The 27,269-nt window shown below is 41.2% G+C and overlaps 1 protein-coding gene across 1 annotated transcript in view; it reads left to right on the top strand.

Annotated features, from left to right (window-relative positions):
- ME3 (malic enzyme 3) overlaps positions 1-27,269 on the top strand; it is a 289,196-nt gene that overhangs the window by 87,535 nt on the left and 174,392 nt on the right. Inside the window, exon 4 of the mRNA XM_029602267.1 lies at positions 4,610-4,759. Coding sequence (XP_029458127.1) covers positions 4,610-4,759 — 150 coding nt within the window. The remainder of the gene's footprint in view (positions 1-4,609; positions 4,760-27,269) is intronic.

The raw sequence follows: 27,269 nt of genomic DNA, 5'->3' as shown, positions 1-27,269 counted from the left end.
TGGTTGAATCCTCTCTTAAGAAGGCCAAGCATACTCGGACCTACTTTTCTTGGTCCCCTGGGAAGGAGCCGAGGACCATGGATACTTTTGGGAGGAAGGTTTTTCAGGGAGCTATGCTCATAGCCCACATAGCGGCCAACCAGCTCTTCATGGGCCAGTACATGCAGGACATCCTGAAGCAGGTGTAAGAGATGGCAGAGCTGCTTCCTCAGCAGCAGTGCAACATCCTCCAGTCACTGATGAATAAGGGTCTGGGGTGTGAAAAATAGAGGATTCGTTCGACCTATGATTTTTTTCAAAGCAGCATTGAGGGTCTCTGCCACAGGGATTAAAGCACACAGACTTGCCTGGCTGCAGGCCTCTGACCTCTGTCCAGAGATTCAGGAATGGCTTGCTGACGTGCCATGTACAGGAGAGAATCTCTTCAGAGATCAAGGGAAGGATGCAGTGACAAAGATATATGCTGTACGACGCTCCAGCAGCTCTCTGCAAGCACTCATGACCCAGCCTTCTCATCTAGGAGGACTCAGAGATCATGTCCTTGGAAGTCTTTCTTCCACCAGAAGAGACACTATCTTCTGCTGTCTTGGTTCCAGTCATACCTGGCTCCTCATAGATGGCCCTGGACAGCATCAGAGTCAATTCCAGAGCTGGGGTTTTGACTGGACTGGAGAGAGCGTAGCCAACATCCCAGTACCTGTGTTAGAGGACCTCCCTGTCAGGGTCAGGGTGTAGCTCCTATGCAAGCCAGTGGCCCAATGTAACCTCGGATGTATGGGTCTTCAACATTGCATGAAGGGAGTACAGATTAAACTTATTGGATGTCCCATCAAATCCTCCTCCTTAATGGCCAGGGCAGTCTAATCCATTCCACCAGGGCAAAGTGGGTGGGGATTCTATTCCAGGTACTTCTGATTCCAAAGACAACTGGGTGACTCTGATTTCTGTCGGTGAAGCTGAGCTGAGTGGACATCACAGCTCTGAGCTCCTCAGGAGTTGCTAAGCATTTATATCAAACTTGCGCCTATTTTTGGGAACCTGAGTTCAATATTGCTATCGGTGAGAACTATAAGCTTACATTAGAAATTCTGATTTTGGAGAAACTGTGGAGATGAGTAGACAAGAGAGCAATATCAGAAAAGTTTGTCCTCAAAGATCAGAAAATGGCACCTGAAACATCTGTTCAACCGAACACTATGTTGAAGGCATTGGTGGGTGAGTTAACACAGGCCATTTTGGCTGCATTGAATGACCAGCTGCAGAAATTACAGTTATCGTTGGATGAAGTACATGAAAAATTTGAAAACAATCAGCAATCCCTTGCTTCACTGGATGTTAGTTTAACAGCAAAAGGAGTGCCTTGACACTATGGAAGGGGAGCTGAGTCGTCTTAGGAAAAGCTACCAGGAATTAGAAACCAAGCTAGACTTAGAAAATTGCAGCAGGCGTAACAACATTTGTATAATGGGAGTACCAAAGTCTTTGCAGGGTGAGGCCCTTATCCGTTGATGTAAAGATATGGCTGCTGAAGTCTCTGGGTGTGGCGGGCATGGATCACCAGATCTTGGTAGAGTGTGGTCATCATTTAGGGCCTGTGCTGTCTGACTCACAAAGACCCAGGCAAGTAATTGCAAAATATTTGAATTTTATGGATAAGATGAAAATCTTTGAGGCGTATCAGAAGAGTAAAGAGCTCCTAGTGGATAATAGCAAGATTCTTATCTTTCCAGATTTTTCTGTTAAAGTGTTGGTGGCAAGAAAAGGGATGAAACCTTACTGCTCAGCGTAATTTATCAAAGGAATTAAGTTCTCCCTGCAGTACCAGGCACAATTGCGCATTTTTCTGTCGAGGGGAAACTCAAGTGTTTCTCTCTAAAGATGAAGTACAAGCATTTGTGGACTCTCTCTGGCTTACCTGGCAGACTTGGGTTCATTAGCCAGAAAAGTATTTGCATTGGTGCTAATCTTCATTGCCAATTCCAGTTGATGAGAAGTTAGTGCTGTGATGACTCTTGCTGAGATTTTTCTGAAGTCTGTTTGTTTGTTTGCCAGAGTTAACAGTATATGTGGCATTTACCTGGTTCTGTTTGATGCCACACAGGCTATTATCTTTATTTTTCTTCCATTTGGCAATGGTTCGTGTTGATCTTTGAACTTATTGGCGACTCCCGGAGCCCAGCGGTCCTGCGAGAGGTCTTCAGGTTCTGGATTGGTGGGATAGTTCACTGCAAGCAGAGTTCGCTAGAGCCTAGCCATGATGATATGCACATCATCTCCTGTATATAAATGTGTTTTAATGCAGCTATCTTTTTTGTTAAGTCTAGATCTTTAGCACTCTTTTCCTTCTATTAACCTGGTACACCAAGATATGGCCCCTTCATACCGCCTTAGCAGCACTCCAAAATAATATTGGATCCACTTCAGTAGAATAATTAAATTCAACATTTTCTTTCCAACAATCTCTGAAATACGAGGCAAAAACTTTATCATGGAACGGCCATGGGAGCATTCTCCACTGTCTTGGGCTATGATCACCCTTATTCAAAACTAAGGTGATGACCACCAATGAGTGATCAGAAAATGGTACATAGATTATATAGCTATGAGCTAGCTGAAAATGTATTTAATAATCTATTGATATATAATCTATATGCATGTAGAGATTATAAATGTGGGAGAAAAATGTAAATTCTGTATCCTCTGAATGTAGTGTTCTCTAAACATCAATCAACTGAAGTGCCCTGCAGAGATAACCAATACCCAATTCCGAATGATTTTTTTTTAGGTGTTTTTGAGGGTTTACAGTCCACTAGAGGATTATGTGGAACATTAAAGTCTCCTCTGAGTATTATGGAATAACCTTCCCAGTGTGATAATTTAATCCATATGCTATTGAAAAAGTTAGAAGCAGAAATATTAGCCAGAGCAACTTTCATACCCTACAATACACCCACAACCATAATATTACCTCCCATTCAGAACTGATAAGATCTTTTCACATTCAAAATGTACATTTTTGTGAATCAGGGTAGCTACACACCAATGACTTAAAGTAAAGGACAAATAGCTATGTCACATCCACTCATGCTTAAGCTTCTCATGCTACTTGTCATCCAAGTGAGTTTCCTGCAAAAAAGCCACAGATATTTTAAACTTGTGCAGGTCAGTCAACAACTTTTTCCATTTTATGGGAGATTGTAGGCCATTAATGTTTATCGTACAGATGTTCATGTTAATCATGATACCCAATAAGCTGTTTCAACTTAGCAGAGAAATAATTATAGTCAAGACATGGAGGTACCCCAGCACAGACCCCAGCCCCTACACTTCAGTATTTCCCACTTGAACAGCCATAAACAATATTGAGTCACATCAGATGACCAAAAACATGCTCTCAACCATCAAAACCATGAACACACATACTTGGTTGCCCCCCATGATATACCCAATTAAGATTCTAAATCCCAACATAGTCCACTCGTGGCCAGGCTCCTTGCAGTGAACTATCCCACCAAACCGGAACCTGAAGACCTCTTGCAGGACCACTGGGGCTTCGGGAGTCCCCAACAAGTTCAAGATCAACATGAACCATTGCCAAATGGAAGAAAAATAAAGATAATAGCTTGTGTGGCATCAAACAGAACCAGGTAAATGCCGCATATACTGCTAACTCTGGCAAACGAAGACCAGAAAAATCTCAGAGCCATCATAGCACTAACTTCTCATCAACTGGAATTGGCACAACCATATGGTGTATTGGCAACAAAACACAGTTGGTGGAGCCCATTGACACTAGTTGTCCCCCCTTTTTTTGTTAAGGGGCCGCCTCTAAGGATTCATCCATGTGTGAGGACTGCCATTTTGCTTGTCCTCTGAGAAAGCAGAGTTGCTTACCTGTAACAGGACAGCAGGATGTCAGTCCTAACGAGACCCACCTGTCTCCTCGAGGAGTTGGGTCTCCACATCGTTAGCTTTTTATTATACTTCTATGTTATCAGACTGAAGTGATTTTCGGTGCATGCACTATCGGGGGTTAGCGTGCGCGCACTAACTCAAAAACGAATTTTTTCCAAAATTTCGGAAAAAATGAAATTGTTTTTCGGTTCTCCTGAATCATTCCGAATTAGGCAATTTCATTGACAGTGCCTAATTCGGGAAAAACGATTGCACATCCCTAATACTGGCTCAGACCAAAGGTCCATCAAGCCCAGCATCCTGTTTCCAGTAGTGGCCAATCCAGGCTACAAGTACCTGGCAAATACCCAAAAACTAAGTCCATGCTACTGATGCCAGAAATAGCAGTGGCTATTTTCTAAGTCAACTTGATTAATAGCAGGTAATGGACTTCTCATCCAAGAACTTATCCAAACCTTTTTTAAACCCAGCTACACTAACTGCACTAACCACATCCTCTGGCAACAAATTCCAGAGTTTAATTGTGCACTGCCTTCATTGAGTGCAAATCTATCTCATGCATATTCATTGTGGATATCCTGAAAACCTGGCCTGTTTGATAGTCGAGGACAGGAGTTTGCCATCACTGTTCTAGACTAACCCTGAGTTATTCCAAGCACTCTTGTTTTACTTTATGCTTTTTCTTTTCTTTTAGGTATATTATCCTGATGACTTTGCAAGACAGAAACGAGAAGCTGTTTTATCGTGTGTTGACCTCGGACATAGAGCGATTCATGCCCATAGTTTATACCCCCACGGTTGGGCTGGCCTGTCAGCAGTACGGTCTTGCCTTCAGAAGGCCCCGGTGAGTGCCCTTTTGTGTTTAACATACGTCTTTCTGTGGTAGGCAAGAAAAGCTGGGCCAAGCAAGATGCTTGATTTGTTTTCTTTGTAATAGTATGGTGAGGGAGGTTTTCTAATACTTTTCTAGAATCGGGGAACAGAGTATCTTTGTTTTGAAATGGTCTGTGTAACTTTGTCTTCTTTGTCATTTTTGGACTTGGCTCTTTTCCCTCACCCACCCCCCCCCCCCCCACACCACCACCCCAGTCCTCTCTCTCTCTCTCTCTCTCTCTCTCTCTGTTGTCTCAAAGCATTTGAATCAATTTTGACAGTTTATTTTCATGAGCAAAATTGAGTTTGTTTCAAAAAGCAAAGTGCCTTTGTAGATTCAAAAGGGCCAGTGTTCTTGCTGGCGACCTTCACAGGATTGCAGGAGTGTAATGGTCTCTGCATTGCATCGTTTTCCTTTACTGCGCCCAAGTAGCGTGATTTAAAGCAGCCCTCTAGTGATGTCACTTCTTACAAATGTGACCTTTGAGCCTGTGTGTGTGTGTGTGGGCCGCACCGTGACACTTTTCAGTTTACTGGCTAAAATCAAAGGACTTTGTTGTTCTTGTTTTCACGCTCATTTGCTGCACATGAAAAATGGAATGTAAAAGACCTGAGCTGTCCTTTTATAGGACAATATCAAATGATTGAATGATCTTGTTGGATGGTGCACATTGGTGTTATCTGATGTCAGCTGTGGAAAGAATTTACAGTGCTGAGGGTTTGTTTTTTTTAATACTGTTTCCACCATACAATAGCTGCAGTTATGAAGTGTGATTTTATTTATACAATCTGTTACCTGCCTTTCCAAACCATGCTCACAAAGCAGGGTACGATAATGCATAAATATGAAGAAATCTCAACAATTTTAGCATATAAACAGGAGTGGGAGTCCTGCACCCCACTGCATCTTCTCCCGTCTCAGCTATCCCTACTGCCAGAGTCCCACTTTGTAGACCATCCCTTCCCTTTCATTATTTCCAGGTATTGCGGCTATCAGTCATATGTACAATACAATTAAAATGTGTATAGCTATTATGTACGTAAAAAGCACATTTGTTATTTTGTTGCTGTTTCCTGTAACAGGTTTTATTTCTTATTAAAATATAGAATTCTACGAGACGTTTTCAATATAGTTATTGGGATTTGACATTTTTCAGCATTAAACTATTATATATTTTCTGTAGATTTTTAATTTGTTAAAATTTTGTGTAATTGACATGAACACACATCTGTAACATAGATGGATTGCTTGCCATTTTCAGCATATAGAAGTTATTAATTATTTACATTTTTTATTTTTTTTTTTTGTGGGGGTGGGATGGGCAGAGAGAGCAAGGGGTCACCAGCTGTAAAACATTCCAGCACACTAACCTCTACCCTGTCTTCCTGAAGCCAACATTGCAGACTTGGTTTGCCAGCTCTCCGCTGTCCGATAATCCCAGTCTGTACTGCTTTACTTGACTTAAAAAAAAAAAAAAATCAGGGAGTGACTGGTCAGATATGCAGAAATGATTGATTAGAGATGCATCAGAAATCAAATTAGCTATAACAATATCAACAGATCAGTTGTGTAGGGATAAAATCTTTAAAGGCTGCTTTTTAAAGTGCTTTATGCACATAAACTGTGTTATGAACATATCACAAATCAAATAAGCCTGATACTTATTTTTATTATATTATTTTTATTATATTATTATTTTATTTTATTTTATTATTATTATATTATTTATTATATTATTATTATATTATTTTTATTATATTATTGATACTTATCAAAATAAGCCAAATCAAATAAGCCTGATACTTCACTTTCAATGCATATACAGCAAAGTTCTCTGATTCAACGGCAGGGGAGAAGAAAAACTGATACTTCACACATCCAGCAGAGCTCTCTGCTTCAACGGCAGGGGAGAAGAAAAGAGGGTTCGCACTCACAAAGCAGGGGAGTAGCTGGCTTGTTACGGCGGTTACTACCCCAAACCAAATGTGCCTGATACTTCAATTTCGATGCACATCCAGCATGGCTCTCTGCTTCAACGGCATGGGAGAAGACTTATATGTCACGCATATCCAGCATAGCTCCCTGCTTCAACGGCAGGGGAGAAGAAAAACAACCAATAAGGGCTAATAACATAGTCTGGGTAAAACAAATAAGCATGGGTGCAGCTTGCTTATTGCGGCGGCTACTACCCCTAACGAATCAAGCTAGATATTTCACTTGGATGCAGCTCCATCACTGCTCTCTACATTAAAGGTGGGGGTGGAAGGGAAATAGAACCAAGAGCTAAGAGAAACAGATAAGTATGAGAGAAAATATGTGTGAAGCTTGCTGGGCAGACTAGATGGGCCATTTGGTCTTCTTCTGCCGTCATTTCTATGTTTCTATATGTTTCTATGTAAATCACACTTTGAAAATCAACGTAGGTAGTCTGTGTGTAAAAGTACACATGAAACCGGATATTGTGCATACTTTAAACCTTCTCCCCTCCCCCTCCCCCTCCCCCTCCCCTCACTCTCTCCTCCCTCCCCTTTCAGCTCATCCACAACCCCTTCCCTCGGATGGTGCAGACGGAAGATCTCCGGGGGGGGGGGGCGGGTTCCTTCCCTCGCGCGCGCCGCTGCCTCTCCTCGCCGCCGCTACTGCTCCTCTCAGCGCCATTTATTTTTTTTCAGGCACGCTCCGCTCTGACCGACGTGCTCGCCTGCGCATGCGCGGTAGAGCTGCTCTCTACTGCGCATTTGTGGCACTTCGGTCAGGGCTCCTTTATCTAGTAGATTGAAAAGTATGGGTCCCAGTACAGATCCCTGAGGCACTCCACTGTCCACTCCCTTCCACTGAGAAAATTGTCCATTTAATCCTACTCTCTGTTTCCTGTCTTTTAACCAGTTTGTAATCCACGAAAGGACATCGCCTCCTATCCCATGACTTTTTAGTTTTCATAGAAGCCTCTCATGAGGAACTTTGTCAAACGCCTTCTGAAAATCCAAGTATACTATATCTACCGGTTCACCTTTATTCACATGTTTATTAACTCCTTCAAAAAAGTGAAGCAGATTTGTGAGGCAAGACTTATAAGCTTATAAAACTGCCTGGTATGCTGTCTTTGTAAGGTGGGGGGGGGGGGTGTGCAAAAATGGAGGGGGGAGGGGAGAAAGTTGCAAATTTTCTGGGCTAGTGGGGGTGGTTTAAAGAAGGCTTTTTTTTTTTTTTTAGCTCATATTAGATCACAGGCTAACTTATTCATTGCTATGTCTTGAGGATATTAATCTAGGCAGTCAATCCAGTTTTGTTGTATTTAAGTTCCTAATCAGTTCAGAAACAAGGTTTTCCTTTACTTGCTATTCCTATAACTATCATAAATGTTAAAAATTTCGTTTATATAATTTATTATCAGGAGTTGTGATTTATTTGTTGTCCTATATAAACAGGAAAGTACACCTTAAGGAGCCAATGCAATATTGTGCGCCGTGGCGAGTACATGGCTTAACACGTGATTGGATGCGTGTTTTGGACGTGCGTCCGTGACCCCTGATGCAATACAGAGATTAGCGCGTCCAAAATGTGTGTCCAAATCACCGCGTAGCTAATAACGCTTATCCCATGTAGATGAGGCTATTAGCAAATACTCGCAATGCAAAAAAATTCCTGCGCAGCCGTTGCAATGCGGCAAATTTTACGCCAGCCCGGTATTGAGAATCTGTTTTCCCAACCCGCACTGACAGCCACTTCTCCTGTGTGCCCGATGCCGAGGAAGCGCTAGGGACACGCAGTTTTCCCTAGCGCCTCCTTTTTAGCGCGACCCCCTTGTTTAAATATTGCCCAGCCACCTCTCCCGGGCGCACGTTAGGGAAAACGAGCGCTCAACATTGAGAGCCTGTTTTCTATGCTCAAATATTGCATCAGCCCTTAAATCTTTTACCACTGAATGGTAAGAATAATGGGCATGATCTCAGATTTCAGGCAGTTTAATTTATAACTTGAGATCAAATTCATGTTCTGTCTGTATTGTTGTGGTTAGAGATGTGGAAAACAAAGAGAAACAGCAGAACCTCATGTGTAGACAGGACTATTCAGTGTTGCGTACTGAAACCACAGCACCCTTGAGATTCCTGATTTTCAGGATAAGCTTGACTAGGATAGGAGAAATAAAGGTGATGGGGAACTTTCTTGAGAGATGCCCATATGTCTGGGCAAAAGAATCTGATTTTCGGTCATTGATCAATAATGAAACCATGTTTCTTTTTGTATTCATTTTTATAGCTATAGATTATAAGGTTTAGAAACTTTGAATCAAAATTGCCAGCATTCTCCAGTTATCACATACAAAAGGCTACTTAACCTGGTCAGTGACTTTTTTTTAGAATTCAGTGATAACAGAGCCAAGTGATTGTTCTTCAGCTGAGCTGATGGAATAATTCCAGACTGTCTGCATGGGATAAAGGCTTTCTGATGTCTACATTTTAAGTTTCTTCTCACCTTGTTAAGTCTATCAACAAAAAGTTTAATTAGGATTTTACCATCGGTATTGAGGAGTGAGATAGGTCTGCATGAGTTCAAGAACTAGTTGGGTAGGCCCTACTTATAAATCAAGGTGTCTCTGGTGGCATCTATTGAACCTGGAAAAGAGCTTAGGAGTGACCCGGTGATGCTGAGAAGCATGCAAGCCAGGGTTTGAATCCTGCTGCCGCTCCTCATGACTTTGGGCAAATCATTTCAGCCTCTGTTGTCTCATATACAAACACTGTAAGCCCTCTGGGGACAGGGAAATAACTTTTATATCTGAATGTAGCTCATCTTGAATTACCAATGAAAGGGAATAAGGTAAAGCTAAATTTAAAAAAAAATTACTAATGGGGTAATGTCACATCTCTTGCATTCACAGGATGAGGAAAATCCTCTCCGCCCAGATGGAATATAATTTTCTTCCTTAGATAGGCATGTCTGCTTTAGACACACAATATCTGCACCCATCCTTTACAGGGGACCTTGATTACTTTAGAACATTCTAGAAAATTAAGTTCAGCTCGGCATTATTTTATTTATTTAAAAAAATCAAATACATTTATACAATGCGGTTTACATAAATACATATAGCATCCAATAATTGCACAAACATAATAAAATAATCAAACTAAAACATTATTATAGAAATAAAAACATTAACTATAATGCACACAATAAACTAGTTAACCATTAGGGATGTGCAATAATTTTTCCCGAATTAGGCAATGTCAACGAAATTGCCTAATTCGGAATGGTTCGGGAGAACCAAAAAACGATTGCATTTTTTCCGAAATTTCAGAAAAAATTCATTTTTGAGTTAGTGCGCGCTAACCCGAAAATTGGGGCCCCCGAAAAAAAAATTCCTGAACCACTGGTAAAATGAAATTCCCACAGGGGGGCCCCGAAACGAAGCCCGACACAAAATTTTTACCCGAAGCACATCTCTACTAACCATTGCAGTAGACCATCACCTATTATAAAGCATCTCAAAGTAATACTTTACTAGAGGAAACAGTGAGTCTAAATTGCTTGTGGATGAGATAAAAACAAAAAAATAGTGCTGCTTATAAAAAAAAAAAAAAAAAAAAGACTAATGCAAGTAAAAAAAAAAAAAAAATTGCATAGGAAAGAGCTGCAGTAATCTTTCACTTAAACAGTTGGTAGAGCCTGTCATCAGTTGCACAGAAGTTAGACATTTTAAAATCTGCACTTATACAGTTACCTAAGTTAGAGATGTAACAAAATCTCAGACACTCCCTGTTCTGCATCTTTATGCTCCGATGTATAGATATAAATGGAAATGGCAGTGGAAGTGGGCAATGGGCAGTGTGGGGGGGGGGTCAATGTTCCCTACAGACATCCACATGTACTTCTCAAAACTTGGAGCAAGCAATATTCAAAGCCATTTAACTGGGTAAGCTGACCGGCTGAAAATTTCCCCTTTTCAATCTGACCAAAAGTATTCTCTGGATTCCACCGTGGCAAACTATTAACTGGCTTGGGGGAAGACATTCCCAGAGGGAGGTGTGTTGAGTAGGATCTTAAAATAACTGGTGTGAATTGAGCTTTGAAATCTGTGTGTCTCAGTTCTTGCCCAATTTTGCCTTCACTAAAAGCAGATGTAAAACCTTCCCTCCCCCCAGTTTTGTACCTTAACATCCCATATTCAAGAAGCCTATAAACAGCCTTCTAAACATGACAACTCTGTGAATACTGGCACCAGAATATCTAACTGTTTATGAATGCACCTATACAAATCTCAGATCTTAATTTCTCTAAAAGAGAATTCCATAAAGTTGGAGCTGCCACTGCAAAACTTCTTGCTCGTGTTTCAGCTAAACGCAGTGAACATCGTGGCGGAATATGGAGCGAATTGCAACCAGCTGATTTTGAGGCACGTGGCAGTCTGCAGATTTTTAATGCTGCACTAATTGGGTTATTGCTATTTAAGGCTTTATGTATAAGAGGTAAGATTTTAAAATATATTCATCACTGAACCGGAAGCCCATGAAGAGAGTACAAAACAGGAAGTATGTGATCTGTACATTGACCTCCAGTTAATAGGTAGCCCAATATAAATGGCATTAAATTAATCAAGATGAGTCTGTCCTAAAGCTTGTAAAATGGAACAAAAAATCACTTGGAGCCAGTAAAGGTTTTAACTTACATTTACATTATGGCCTTAATTTTCTAGAAAGCATTCTTTTACTGTTTTTTTTTTGGGGGGGGTGTTTGTTTTTTTTTGACTGGGCACAAGGAAAGAGTGGGGTCTAAAATAACCCTTAGATTCTTGATCTAAGATGAAAATAGCAATTGATCAGTCATCCTGTTGAAAATGAGCGCAAACCAGAAACATCAGTTCTGCCAAGAACTCCTATGGAGCATTGCATTTATTTGTTTAGGACTTCTAACCTGCAGGTTCCACATACTTGCTCCCTGTAGTGTACGGAAGACATCCATAATAAAACAAAAACAAGGAATGAGAACTGAAACATAAAATTGAAATAGAGTACATGCCTGTGGAGTGAGGGTAAAGCAGGGGAAGGGAAGTCTTCCCAAAGTCTGTTTGTCTTATATTTTTGTCTTGACTAGATTGTAAGCTCTCTGTGGCAGGAGCTGTCTCTTTTGTGTACAGCACAGGGAATGTCTAGTAGTGCTTTAGAAATAAGCAGTAGTAGGGAACCCTTTTTTTGAAACTGTGAGTCTGGGGGTACAGGCTGGGAGGAGGAAGAGGTCTGGGGGGATTTTTCAGGCTGCAGCAAGGCCCTTTTTCACTTAATCGAGGTACAGCGGGCCTTTTATTCTTGCACAGGGTGGGCATTGAGCCACAGCAGGCCCTTGGGTCACTTGGGTGGGGGAGGGGTGCATGAGGCTGCAGGGGACCCTTTTTTCTCTCTTGGGGGGGTTTATTGGGCCTCAGACGGTCATTCTTTTATGCTGTGAAGGTTGGACCCTGGACATTGGCCTGCTGATGATTTGACATAAATTTAACTACATGCACCTCCTGATATATAGTTCGGTTTTTTTGTTAGCCGGTGGGATACCACTAATCATGTGGCTTAATGCGGTTTGCGGTAATACATTTTAATATTAATGAGTTGCTTTGCACGTATTGTATTTGCACACAATGCAGCTCATTTTATTTTTTTGTGTGAGGCCTTGCAGGCTAACTTGGACAAGTGCATTAAATAGCACAAGCATTAACACAATTTTAGTGCTTAGACCCCCCCCCCCCCCCCGTTAGAGAAGTCCCAAGTCTCAAAAGAAATTGGCGAAGTAAAATATGCTGGGCTGGCTTTCTATTTTCTCACCCTCTTCTTCAATCTAATCTTGCCCTCAGGCTCGTTATTGTTTGCTTTCAAACATTCTTTTGTCATCCCAGTTTGACAAAGCCCTTGACTACCTCCTGCCTTTGAGCAACTGTTTATTTTTTCTTCTTTCTCTATTCATTTTCAAACTCCTTTAAATGTTTACTCTGTTACCATTTGCTGATTTTCCTCGCCTCCGACTCCGCTTCTTCACTCCCTTCAGTGTGTTTTGTTTTGTCTTTTTTTTTTAGCTCCACTAATAGAAAATCTTATCATTTATTTATTTATTTATTTTAATTCTTTTATATACCGGAATTCCTGTATGCAATACAAATCAATCCGGTTTACAAGTAAAATCATAAAATAACTGGGTAGAATGGCATGATTGGCTGCTGATCATCATGGCTCCCTGCATCCCAAACTCTGCCCAGCAATTAGACATAGATAAAATTAGCCCCCATCCCCATCTTCTCGCCAATGCCCAATCGCTTCTGCTAGCAAAATTCAAAATGGCACCAGCTGAACGGTGCCTCTCTTTTGCTTCACAGGTGAGGGGCAAAGAAGAGTTGCAAATCTACTGAGGCCATCCTTCTCTTGACTCCCTCCTTTCTTCCCATGTTGTTCCTAAGTTATTTATTTATTTATTTATAGATTTTTCTATACCGGGGTACGTAAATAACATCACCTCGGTTTACATTCAGACAGTAATTCAGCATTGCGCTTTACAATATAACAAGGTAACTAAACAAAAACAATACAGTATATAACTTTGTATTAATAGAATATAAGCAATATATGAGAGATTGTGGCAGTTAGGAAGAGTAGTTGAGGATTCAGATCATTGATAGTAGGCTTTTTTAAATAGCCAGGTTTTAAGGTTTTGTTTAAATCTTTTGTGACAGAGTTCCTGGCATAATTCAGAGGGCATGGTGTTCCATATTGTTGATCCAGCAATGATGAAAGATCGTTCTTTTGTACTAGAGAGTTTAGTCAGATTGGGTGCTGGGATATTTAGTTTGGCTAAATTCTGGAATCTCGTTGGGCGGGAAGACGTTCTGAATTGTAGTTGATCTGTAAACCAGAGCATTTCTCTGTTTTGAATGGCTTTGTGTATCAGCGACATAGATTTATAAATTATCCTGTAAGCCACAGGTAGCCAGTGCAAAGACTGAAGAGCTGGAGTGATGTGATCATGGCGGCTTGTGTCTGTGATAATGCGGGCAGCTGCATTTTGCAGCATTTGTTACTTAATGTAGAACGTTCTTGTAATCTATTACATCTTTCTAACTTGGGTAAATCTTTCATTGTAGCGCTTTGACTCATTTGCTATGTGTGCTATTAGAAGGTTTATAATTTATTTTTATAAACCTTCAGAGAAAAGTATGCAAGGAAATACTGTACCTCGTTCTAGGAAAATCCTAACAGAGTCTATCGCTTATGCATGAGTCACATACATTTTTGTAAACAACAGTTTGCTAAAATATATAGTAACTAATGTAAAATTAGCATTCTAAATCTGGATGAGTCTGTGGCTCTTCAGAATGAAATCCAAAAATGGACCCACCTGGGCTTATAATTACGTTTTATTGATCTAAGCTGGATGCTTGTGTTTTGGCTTCTTGTTTGATAGTAATACTAGCATGAATGTTATTTTTAAAACACTGCATTAAGATAAATAAGGAAGATCATACCTATTTGCTGTCTTTGACTACAGTTTATAGCCCAACACCCCACACTTTTTTTTTTAGACCCTTGAGCACTCTTCTCTTGGTTCTCCTCATTTAAATATTCTCTCACTAGATCAGTTTGTTTGAACAGCCCTTCCCCTTTCTGCTGTTCTGAAGTCCCCATGGCTTTTTTTCTAGGTTCCTTTTTTTTTTTTTTTAACCTGGGCAAACTCATTCAATCTGTTAGCTTCAAATACCATCTCTTAACTAATTACACTTGACTGTGTCACTCCATCTCAACCTTTCTGTGTCTAGCCTTGGATTTTTCACTGTTATATTCTTATGGATATCAATCAGCTATTTTGAACTTAATATCAAAATCTGAACTCCCTCTTGCTTGTCTGACATTGCTCAGCACCACTGTCCTTCCAGTTTCTAGGTCATTTATCTTAGCAGCTATGTTTAGAGATAACTGGTTCATTGTCCATGTTTGCTGCTTTGCCAGTCTTATGTCTTTCTCAGTTATGTACCGAGGCAAAATCTTCATTTTGATTTCTTTATTTGTTTTGTAGGTCACTTTCATTAGTTTCAAACAGGGGAAAAAATCATTTTTTTTTGTTTCCTGTTAGTCAATGGGGGAAGCAATGCAGCCTATTTTGAGTTTCAAAACTAGGTTTTCTAATCATTTCTAATGAAACTAATGAGTAGACAACATCAGAAGAGGGAAAAGAACTCCAAGACCATGGCAAAGTGGCACCAAAAGTGGCATGAGTAGCCATAAAAGGGGCAAAAGGGTACCAGCAGTGGCAAGAGTTCTCCAAGGCACTGTTGGAGGAGCAAAGCAGCAGCAAGAGTGTTAAGGAGATTCAAAAGCTTCAAAAGTGGGCACCAGTAACCTTGGCATGAGCACAAGGAGGCAAAGTGACACCAATAGTAGCATGAACATCCTAAAGCACTATGAAGGGGGAACAAGGCAGCATATATTCGGCAGAAATAAGGATGTACATTCTGAAGTATGGAAATCAGGCTCTTTGGCAACAAGACCCCCAAGGTGGTACATCAGGGGCATAACAGCAAGACCCCCTCAAGTTGTAGTGTAGTGTATGGTAGCCAAGCTGATTGGTAGCAAGATTCCCATCACCAGAGAGGCAGCAAGACTCCCAAGGTGTAGCATGTGGGCAATTGCAAACTGTGCCAAGTCATCAAAACCCCCAAGGTGTGTACAGTACAGGGCATCACAAACTGCCCTCGCCTAAGGCATATAGTGTGAGGAATTGCAAACAGTACAGAAGCATCTATATCCCCAAGGCATGGAATGCTGGGAATTGCAAAATGCTTGGATGTTTGCTACATGCAGTAGAATCAAGTTCATTAATAGAACAGCACCAGGGAGCGAAACCCCCAAGGCATGGAATGTGGAGAATAGCAAACAGCACAAAGGCCTAGACAAGCCTTGAAACAATACAAAAAACCATAAGAAGTGGGGTGAGAAACATGTTTTTTTCTTTTTCCACATTTTTTTTTTCTGGGGACAAAACACCACAGTAGAACCAACAAATAGGCTGAGATCCAAACAGAAAACGAGATGGAGGCACCAAAACTCCTATGCTGGTACATAATAGATATGACAGGCATATTAACAGCATGACCCCCAAGGTGGTATATCAGGGGCAAGGCAGGTAAGTAGAGCAGTAGCAACAAGATCCCTCAGGTAGCAAGTAAGCATGTGGCAGGAAGACCCCTAAGGTGGCATAACAAGGGCATGGCAGGAAGACATTGTTTCAGGAAGATTCTTAAGGTGAAATATCTGGGGCATGGCAGGTAGACAGAGTGGCATCAAGACCTTAAAGTTGCTTTCAGTCATCTTGTCACTCGCATGGAAATTCTGGAAACTGAAAGGCAGATTGATTTTCAGAAAGACTAGATCTTCTCATGAACTCTGATGCCAGCCTTGAGTGATGAGGGCTCACGATGACCCTGCCGTTGAGAAGACACTGTCACTGGGCACGTTAATTTGTGGGCAGTAGAGATATTGTTGATCCACCTTCGCTAAGTCTAGCCAGGCTGTAGACTTATGTGCCCAATATGCATGTGCATCTGCATCCATGTCCTCGGGCTCTGTGAGATAGCATTTCATGGAAATTTCTGCTGGGGAGAACCAAAGGTTCCTCTTGCCAGCTTTATCATTGGCCTGTGTGAGGAGAAATGATTCTTTACAGCTAATATGGCTTTGATATATTGAGGTGTGAGAGAAAGTTGTAGCTGACAGGGTGCTGCTCCTGCTTGCACTACTCTGAGGTGGCCGCTCTAGAATATTTACTGTAGGGATGACCCTGTCCAGGTTAACTCTTCTGGAACTCTGATCCTCCATGGCACCTTTTAGTGGGCTTCAGGATCTGTACCAGCTGCCTCATCACTATCCAATCACTACAGTAACTGTACCCCCACTCACAGTACCACTCACTGTATGGAGAACTGCCTGTCACACACACAGTATATGTGTGATGTACTCAGCACACATACAAAAAAGCTGTTAAACACTAATAAAACCAAAAAGACTGGCAGCCTGGTAAGATTCTTCTCTTCTGTCTGAGTGTGCACTGCTTGCCTCACTGATATCCAGACAGACAAAAATCATTAGCACCGCTGCAATGGCAATCTCCATACTTTCTCCCACCCTGGCCCTCCCCAAATGAAGAGAGAAATCATAATCGGTAGCAGTGCACTGCATCTGTTTCTGACACAATGAGTGAGACCACTACAGCACAGAGAAAATCAAGTGGCCTTTTACCAATGCTAAATCCAAAAGCTGCTAAGCTTTTTTTTGTTAAATTCTGAGCAAGCTTCTTAGCACAAATCTTTCTTAACAACCTACTAGAGAAATTTCAGACCTATTAGTAAAAATTTGTAACTTATCATTAAAATCATCCATTGTACCTGAAGACTGGAGGATAACAAATGTAACCCCAATATTTAAAAAGGGCTCCAGGGGCGATCCGGGAAACTACAGACTGGTTAGCCTGACTTCAATGCCAGGCAAAATAGTGGAAAGTGTTCTAAACATCAAAATCACAGAACATATAGAAAGACATGGTTTAATGGAACAAAGTCAGCATGGCTTTACCCAGGGCAAGTCTTGCCTCACAAATCTGCTTCACTTTTTTGAAAGAGTTAATAAACATGTGGATAAAGGTGAACCGGTAGATGTAGTATACTTGGATTTTCAGAAGGCGTTTGACAAAGTTCCTCATGAGAGGCTTCTAGGAAAAGTAAAAAGTCATGGGATAGGTGGCGATGTCCTTTCGTGGATTGCAAACTGGATAAAAGACAGGAAACAGAGAGTAGGATTAAATGGGCAATTTTCTCAGTGGAAGGGAGTGGACAGTGGAGTGCCTCAGGGATCTGTATTGGGACCCTTACTGTTCAATATATTTATAAATGATCTGGAAAGAAATACGACGAGTGAGATAATCAAATTTGCAGATGACACAAAATTGTTCAGAGTAGTTAAATCACAAGCAGATTGTGATAAATTGCAGGAAGACCTTGTGAGACTGGAAAATTGGGCATCCAAATGGCAGATGAAATTTAATATGGATAAGTGCAAGGTGATGCATATAGGGAAAAATAACCCATGCTATAATTACACAATGTTGGGTTCCATATTAGGTGCTACAACCCAAGAAAGAGATCTAGGTGCCATAGTGGATAACACATTGAAATCGTCGGTGCAGTGTGCTGCGGCAGTCAAAAAAGCAAACAATGTTGGGAATTATTAGAAAAGGAATGGTGAATAAAACGGAAAATGTCATAATGCCTCTGTATTGCTCCATGGTGAAGACCGCACCTTGAATACTGTGTACAATTCTGGTCGCCGCATCTCAAAAAAGATATAATTGTGATGGAGAAGGTACAGAGAAGGGCTACCAAAATGATAAGGGGAATGGAACAACTCCCCTATGAGGAAAGACTAAAGAGGTTAGGACTTTTCAGCTTGGAGAAGAGACGACTGAGGGGGGATATGATAGAGGTGTTTAAAATCATGAGAGGTCTAGAACGGGTAGATGTGAATCGGTTATTTACTCTTTCGGATAGTAGAAAGACTAGGGGGCACTCCATGAAGTTAGCATGGGGCACATTTAAAACTAATTGGAGAAAGTTCTTTTTTACTCAACGCACAATTAAACTCTGGAATTTGTTGCCAGAGAATGTGGTTAGTGCAGTTAGTATAGCTGTGTTTAAAAAAGGATTGGATAAGTTCTTGGAGGAGAAGTCCATTACCTGCTATTAAGTTCACTTAGAGAATAGCCACTGCCATTAGCAATGGTTACATGGAATAGACTTAGTTTTTGGGTGCTTGCCAGGTTCTTATGGCCTGGATTGGCCACAGTTGGAAACAGGATGCTGGGCTTGATGGACCCTTGGTCTGACCCAGTATGGCATTTTCTTATGTTCTTATGTTCTTTCAGTAGGAGGATGTCAGCCTCACTTGATCCAGAAAGCAGCTATAGGCTACTTTAGAAAGATGCTTCAATGTGATTTTGTCTTGTATCATTTCCTTGCTAACTTATCTTGCCTCGGCTCTGACAAGCCTGTGAAGTCACACAGGGAAGAGTTGGTTGCTTTAGTTACCCATTGTTTTTTTTTTTTCAGCAGTACACTTCAATGGGCCATAGACTTCAATGGGAAACGTAAACAAATAAGACATTTTTCAGTTCATTTGTGGGACGATTCCATTCAGTTTGGGGGACTACAAACAAAATGAATATAGATTTATTCATCATGTTTTATCTGTTTATTTAAAACATCTCTAATACTTAACAGTCTCTCTTGATTCCCTTCACAACCAAAGCTTTAATTTATCTCCCATCTTGTTCTTTTCAAGTCATGAAGGACACAACACCATGAATCCGTTTCATTTTCTATTCCTTTGAGTCTCTCCACAGGCTCCTTATTAAATTGAAAATTAAATTCAACTTGTTCCATTGTAATCCAAAGCTTTGTGCACTTGTACATAACCTTCATTTCTTGTAATGTATAAACTCTTTCTTCTTTTTCCTCTCCTGGAACTTGCCCTCATATTCACCTTGGGGTAGATTTTAAAAGAAGCGTGTGCGGCCTACATGTGCACGTGCTACCCAGAGCGCGCACATGTACGTCTGATTTTATAACATGCGCACACATGTTATAAAATCAGGGGTTGGCGCGCGCAAGGGGTGCACAATTATGCATCTTGCACGTGCTGAGCCGTGCTGCCTTCCCCATTTCCTTCCCACTAACCTGACCTTCCCACCACTTCCCCTAATCCCCCCCCCCCCCCAAATTTTTAATTTACGTTTTGCGCCTGCCAGTTGATTGCCAGCACACAATCCCAAGCACAGCGGCAAATAGCCACTCTGCCTGGAGCCTCTGACCCCGCCCCCTTACTGCCCCTTTAGTAAAGCCCCGGGACTTGCACGTGTCCCGGGGCTTTATGCGCGTCGCCGGGCCTTTTGAAAATAGACCTGGTGCGCGTAACTTTTTTAAAATCCGGCCCTTTTATCTTCAGCTTGTTTTTCTCTTCAAACCTATTCACTTACTGTCCTTTAACCCTTCTTTGTGTGACTGGCTCTTGTGAGGCCTCCTCACTACCATTTGATTCTTGCTGAAAATGCATTTCTTCAATCAGGAATTCCAATAGCCTCCACAGGACCTGCAGCCTCATTGCTGCTGTAGTTGCTAAGTTCCTTATTTTTCATGAATGTCTCCCTTTCTTCCTGTTGAGATCTAAACATAGAACCGACAGTATATAAAATGTCTAAATAAATGAATTTTAGCTATAAGCTTATTTTTGTAGGGAACTTTCTTGCTATCACACTATTGTGGCTTCTGCTAATAATTCAGTTATGCTTTTTTACTTATCTATGTTTACTATATATAGTGCTGCACTATTAGTAACAGAAAAATGTCTCTTGTAGAAAGTAGAATATCCTGCATGTATCTTTTTTTTTTGTAGCCTGTTTTGAGTAATTTGCAAAAGTTGCAAGATATTGGATGTTCAGGGAAGCAAATGATGAAAATGCAATGGTATTGGGATCAGATGACATTCCTATTCCTCTGTATGCATGCCTTTAAGGACTGTTCTATTTATTTATTTATTTATTTATTTATTTAATACTTTTTTATACCGACCTTCATGATACAAATCATATCATATCGGTTTACATGGAACAGGGATATTATAACATTAACCTCAACATAGACGAAGATTCAAAAGTTACAGTGAACAGGGGTGATGGAACCAGGGAGGAGAAGAAGCCAGAAGTGGAAAGGTAACTCAGTAATTACAACAAAGTAAGGTAACTTAGTAACTATAACAATGCAATTACAATGTCTGAGATAGCGTGTATTGCATAGACGGCCTTAGTATGTGATCTGTGACATAGCTGATGCAGGTATAGGTTAGGGGAAGGCTTATTGAAACAACCAGGTTTTAAGCTTTTTCCTGAATGACAACAGACAAGGTTCCTGTCTGAGATCGGAAGCGATGGCATTCCAGATGGCTGGTCCCACTGTCGAAGGCCCGTTCTCTGGTGGTTGTCAGATGGGTGAATTTGGTGGAATCTTTTTATGCTTCCCTGATAGGTCTTGAAGTGTGGAATCTGAGTGGGAGTTGCAGGTCGATGGGGACCTGGTGGTGAATGGTTTTATGAATGATGGTAAGGGATTTGTGAAGGATTCTAAAGCTTATTGGAAGCCAATGCAGATCTCTAAGGATGGGTGTGATGTGCTCTCTTCTGTTGGTGTTTGTCAGGATTCTAGTGGCCGTGTTTTGGAGCATCTGAAGGGGTTTGGTGGAGGAGGCAGGAAGACCGAGCAGAATGGAGTTGCAGTAGTCTACCTTGGAGAACAGAATGGCCTGGAGAACAGATCTGAAGTCTTGAAAGTGCAGGAGAGGTTTAAGTCTTTTTAGCACCTGTAGTTTATAGAAGCAGTCCTTGGTAGTGTGATTGAACTTCTTTAAATTCAGATGGTTGTCAATTATTACTCCCAGATCTCTTGCTTGTATGATTAGAGTGTTGGGTTGGGTCAGCTGAAGGGTATCGCTGTATTCAGGTGATATGAGGAGGAGTTCCGTCTTGGCCGAGTTAAGTATCAAATTTAGGCTGGAGAGGAGGAGGTTGATGGACTGGAGGCAGTTGTCCCAGAACTTAACTGAATCCCTTACTAAAACACTTATGGTGATCAGAATTTGCACGTCGGCGTATAGGTAGTGCTTCAGTTTTAGGTTTGTTAGTAGTTGGCAGAGGGGAAGGAGGTAGATGTTGAAGAGGGTGGGAGACAGCGAGGAGCCCTGAGGTTACTCCTAGTGAAGAACTGATGCGAGGGGACTCTTTGTTGTTGACTTTGACTTTAAATCCTCTACTACTGAGAGAGGAGTCGAACCATCTAAGGGCTGTTCCTGTTTATCCCTATCTCAGATAGTCGATTTAGGAGGATGGAGTGGTTCACAGTGTCGAAAGCCACCGAGATGTTGTCATCTGTGTTGGGGTATTCTCCTTTTATATTCATACAATACTTTTTCTCTTTTTTTTCTGTATAGAGTTTATTCTTAAATAAACATAGGGTTGGGCAAGCCAAAGACTTACACAAGCTAAGATAGTCTCTCCAATGCATTCCTTTTCTCATTCCTATGCCTTCTCTTCCTCCAGTAAGTAATACCTCATTCATTTCCCTTCTTGTGCTTGACCTTTTGCTTTTGTTTTACTGCTCTGTGCTCCTAAGTCTCCTAGTGCTTAGTTCGGGCACCTCCTTTTCCTGTATGGGACATGGAGATATCCCTGTTTCACAGGGACAGGTTCTTCTAACAGGAAGTAATGGTGCTGGCCACTCGCAGTACTTGTTCCTTCCTGATATGAGAGCCATTTAAAATAAGCAACATTTTATTGACTTATTTTTATTTATTTTTTTATGAGGGCTAGGAACTGAGCCAGACCATTGATTTGAGTCTGGTTCATGTATTTGACTCACCTTGCCCTAAGCAGAACTCCTTTAATACGTGGGTGGGTAGCAGTGTAGAATGTGGCTGACTGTGATGATAATTAGGTGCCATACACTACCCCTAGCGGTTTGGGTTTGTAGCCAAGTAATGGAGTCAGAATTAAATGAGAGAAGTTAGATAGATATTTGTTCTGTTGAGTCAGGGTTTGGTTTCTTCACAGCCAAACCACAGAAGCCTGTTGAGACTTCAGCCTTTCTGGAATGGAACTTGATGTTAAACCCATGCTTGAGGCCTTTTTAGGCTGGAGATGTAGGTAGCAATATTATTTTTATAGCTATTTTTAAATTCTAAAAAGTGGTATATAAAACAGGCCTCCCTTTCACCAGCATTTTTGACATTAAGCTTTTAATCCCCAGTGAACAAGTACAGGACTAGATGTACCAAGCATTTTTCCCATAGACACAAAATTGGAGCAACCTCTTGGTACATTTGGCTCATGGAGTATTAAAACCAATTCTATAAACAATTTTTCAGCTTCTTATTTAAAGCTTTTTTTATTTATAAAATGTTGGCATTCAGTGTTTTGTTTTGGTTTTTTTCTTAACCCCCAGTAACTTTAGTTGGCGTGCACTCTTCACTACTTTTCATTCTCTTGAATATCTGTTGCTGCCTTTGGTTTTCATTCCTATACTATTACATTTTTTTTTCGTTGTTTACCTGAATTTTGGCTGCACTAACTGAGGCTACAGTGGACAGGTCGGTCTGATGGTTTCCAGCATAGAAAAGGCTACAGAGAACTGCATCTGATCCCACTGCAATAATGTAATTTACAAATTTCTCAGTTTATTCCAAATAAGGAAGGTCTTAATTTAACAGAACAAGGAGAATCTGACAATAAAAATATATTGAAATCAGTGTAGTAAAAAATTTGGAATTGTAATTTTACAAGTCATAAAACTGTTACTGATTTGGACTTTCTCAGATGAGTAAGGTAGGAAGGAAATAAACCAGATGACAAGTCTCTTTTTTTTTTTTTTACTGAAATCTAGATGAACTTTTAACTAAACTCCATGCATGACACACTCCCTCCCTATCTTGTTTAAATGCCAGCATCAAATTGCTGTAGGACAATCTTCCTTCCAAAATTACTTCTTTTTTTTTTTTTTTTTTTTTGCCTGAAGGAGGTCATTATGTTTTAATTATAGTTTGGTTCCTCTGTTAGTTCTTTGTTTGCCAGGTAACAGCCCCAGTGCTTCTTTCACATTTATCTCTAGAACAATAATTGGTACATATTTACTGTAAAAGCTAGCAAGACGTTGAAGAGAGAATTCCATGTTAATACTGGAGAATCTCCACTGGGGTAGTTGAGCCTGGTTGTACCACGAGGGAAGGGAAAACAAGTGTTGCTACAGGGATGGCTTCCACCCAGCTGGTGGGGCTAATGGTACATTTCTGAGGAGGCACCCATTCAGCACTGGGACTGGCAAGGGTTTCCTTGCTGCCAGGACATGAATCATGTAGCGAGCTCGCAGCAGCAGAGCCTGAGTGTACTAAGATGCAAAATTCTCCCCCCTCCAAATATCAACCAAATGTTCCACACACAACTCTCTGTAGTGCATGCACAGGCCTAAATTGATCAGGGATAAAATGCCAGACTGCTATTTGCCCCTCTGAAATCTCCTGAAAACTAGTTGTGGATAGAATGCAAAACCAAATGGCTTATTTGCGTTTATGTGCATTTTTGGAATACATGGATTCTCCCCAGAATCCAAGACGTGACTGGAAAATTTAGTATGGATCAGGTGCTAAAGGAAAGTTTTGATTACATTTATCAATCGCTACTTCCAAGAAATGCTCATAGCAATTTACAGATCCGCTCACATAAAAAATGTATACAACTTTCCTTATCTACTAGATAAGGGAGCCCTGACCGACGTGCCGCAAATGCGCAGTAGAGAGCAGCTCTACCGCGCATGCGCGGGCGAGCACGTTGGTCAGAGCGGAGCGTGCCTGAAAAAAATGGTGCAGGGAGGAGCAGTAGCAGCGGCAGTTGCGGCGCGCGCGCGAGGGATGGACCCCCCCCCCCGGAGATCTTCTGTCTGCGCCATCCGAGGGAAGGGGTTGTGGATGAGCTGAAAGGGGAGGGGATTGAGAAGAGGGGGAGTGACTGAGGGGAGGGAGGAAGGGAGTGAGTGACTGAGGGGAGGGAGGGGGGAAGGTGAGAGGGAGTGGGAGGGAGAATAGAGGTGGGAGGGAGGTAGAAGGGAGAATGAGGGGGAGGGAGTGGGAAGGAAATGGACCAAAAAAAAAATTTTAAATGTAGCCCATTGTTACGGGCTTAACGGCTTGTAGTAATATAAGCACAATAAGGAGTTAATAGAAATATTGGCAAACTAACAAATATTTGATATATTACAATAGACATAAATATAAAAAAAACTAGCATTAAACCTCATATTTTGCAACCTACAGAGCTTATCTAGCCAGAAAATATCTGTAAGTGAAATTATGACACTTAAACAAATAATAATAAAGTACTCAATTTTAATCAGTCCGTGTGCACTGCTTTCTGCCAGGTTGATTCAACAGTTGATGTGAGCTGCTCTGGGTCTTTTTGGAGGACAGCAGCCTAAAAATGAAAAATGCAATTTAGGTATTTTCCGACCTTAAACTCATAAGTGATCCCAGTTCTCTCTCTGTCATATTAAACATGTGCAGGAACAGCCAGTTTTTAACTTTTTTTTTTTTTTTTCCTGGAAAGAAGATAATTTTTCTGTAATTTTACCTCCCTTAGTGGGGGGAGCATCCCACTGTGAAAACGCCCTGGCTTTCATTGTTTTGTAGCTTGACCTCTTATTTTCTTTTTCTTTTTTTTTATTTGAAAAGAAAGAGAGAGTAATTTTGAAACAGTCCGCATAGCGGTAAAGGCTGCATGTACATTGTGCACTCAAATTTTTACCAAGTGTTTTCAAAGAGAACGTGTATGAAGCTTTTCAAGGGCAGGGTCCCTCTTACTTAGCAGATCAGCTTGTCAGATCTGTCCCCACCTCTCGTCTACGTTCTAGAGATAAAGGCCTGCTTACTCCATCCTTCAAAGACATTTGCCTTCAGGCAACCTGTCATAGAGCTTTCTCGGTTACGAGGCCTTTACTGTGGATTGCTTTACCACTAGAGTAGCGGGAAACTGAAGACTACCAGCTCTTTCGCAAAGAGCTCAAGGTTCATCTCTTTCAGAGGGCCTTTTTTAATTTTATTAATTAGCACTGTTGTATACATTTATGGTTTTATGTACTGTTTTTTCTAGACCCTGTTGGTTATTAGTGTTGTCCCATTTTATTATGAGTGTTTCTTTGTCAATCGCTTAGAATGGTTCGCTTCTATAAGCAGTATATAACGTTTTAAAATAAAATACTCGGGTAATCAGCTGAGTACATGCGCGTATTCATGTGCAGAAAGTTATACTTCCTCTTTGGAGGGCGTAAATTACATGCATGCTTTTTAAAATCCAAAAAGCATGCATGTAATTGCCGTCTCCACCCTAACTGCTCCCAAATGCTTCTGTTCAGTTTGCATACAAGTACTCACATAACCAATTTACATGCGTACTTTTACAAAACTCAGTCCTGGGCTTTTTCAGTACAGCCATGATTGTGCAGAAAGCCAGTTCTTTGAATATTATTCCCAAAAGATCTTTTAGTGAGGAACATTGACATATATTCTGGTGTAATTGTGCATACATATTCATGAAATATGTGAATAAAAAAAAATATCCCCCTCAGCCTCCCCTTTCAGCTCATCAAATCTGATAATTTGGTGTAGATTGGATGAAAATGAAAAATATTAGGTGGCCTAATTGTATGCTTGTATTCATGGAATACTCCAAAAATATACCCTTAGGGGCGGATTTTAAAAGGCCTGCGCACGTAAATCCTTCCGGATTTACGCGCGCAGGGCCCTCGCGCGCCGGCGCGCCTATTTTGCATAGGCTGCCAGCACGCGTAAAGCCCCGGGACGCGCGTAAGTCCCGGGGCTTTTGAAAAGGGGCGGGAGGGGGCGTGTCCGGGGGCGTTCCCGAAACGACGCGGCGGGGGAGGGCGAAGGAAAGTTCCCTCAGAGGCTGCTCTGAAATCGGAGTGGCCTCGGAGGGAACAGGCAGCGCGCGCTGAGCTCGGCGCGCGCAGGTTGCACAAATGTGCACACCCTTGCGCGTGCCGACCCCAGATTTTATAGGATACGCGCGGCTACGCACGTATCTTATAAAATCCAGTGTACTTTTATTCGCGCCTGGTGCGCAAACAAAAGTACGCGATCGCGTATTTTTTAAAGATCTACCCCTTAGTGTAATCCCTGTGTTTCCCATGACATGTGGATCATATACAAAACAAGAAAGCTATTAAACAACAGTTGTGCATGTGTCTTCATGGACAACATGAATTTGGAAAAAAAAATTACCTGTATCTGACTCTTCTTGGTCCCCCTGATGTGTCCTGAAAATTTGGTGGTGTTAGGACACTGAATGGGACTATTCAAGCTATGGGAACTGTTGCTAGAGGATGAGATCAAAATAATTGCCTTAGTGTCGTTTTAAAAGAGGTTTGACAAGTTCCTGGAGGAAAACTTCATAACACATTATTAGTCGGGTAGATTAAAGAAAGATATTGCTATACCTTGGAGCAACAGGAATTAGATCTACTTTATGGGATCTGCCAGTTACTTGCGACCTGGATTGATCACTGTCATAGGATTCTGTGCACGATGAACCTTGGTCTGACCCAGCATGGCAATTCTTATGTTCACCTCCTTCCTTTTAGAAAGTAGGTTAAAAATACTTAACCCCCATCCATGGAAGGTTAAGTATTTGCTTCCCATGTTGGTTATTTTTGGGCGTAACCTATAATTATGAAATATATATATGAATGTGATTTTGGATCAACCCCACTATTATATATAAACACAAGCAAGAGAGACAGGGAAACCAAAAGGTATACCATGCACAGCAAAAGCTAGCAGCCAAAGGGTGG

The sequence above is a fragment of the Rhinatrema bivittatum genome, chromosome 5 (assembly GCF_901001135.1).
Source record: "Rhinatrema bivittatum chromosome 5, aRhiBiv1.1, whole genome shotgun sequence".
NCBI classification, from domain to species: domain Eukaryota; kingdom Metazoa; phylum Chordata; class Amphibia; order Gymnophiona; family Rhinatrematidae; genus Rhinatrema; species Rhinatrema bivittatum.
Note: the sequence above shows the minus strand (reverse complement) of the source record. Positions and strands in the feature narration are given on the sequence as shown.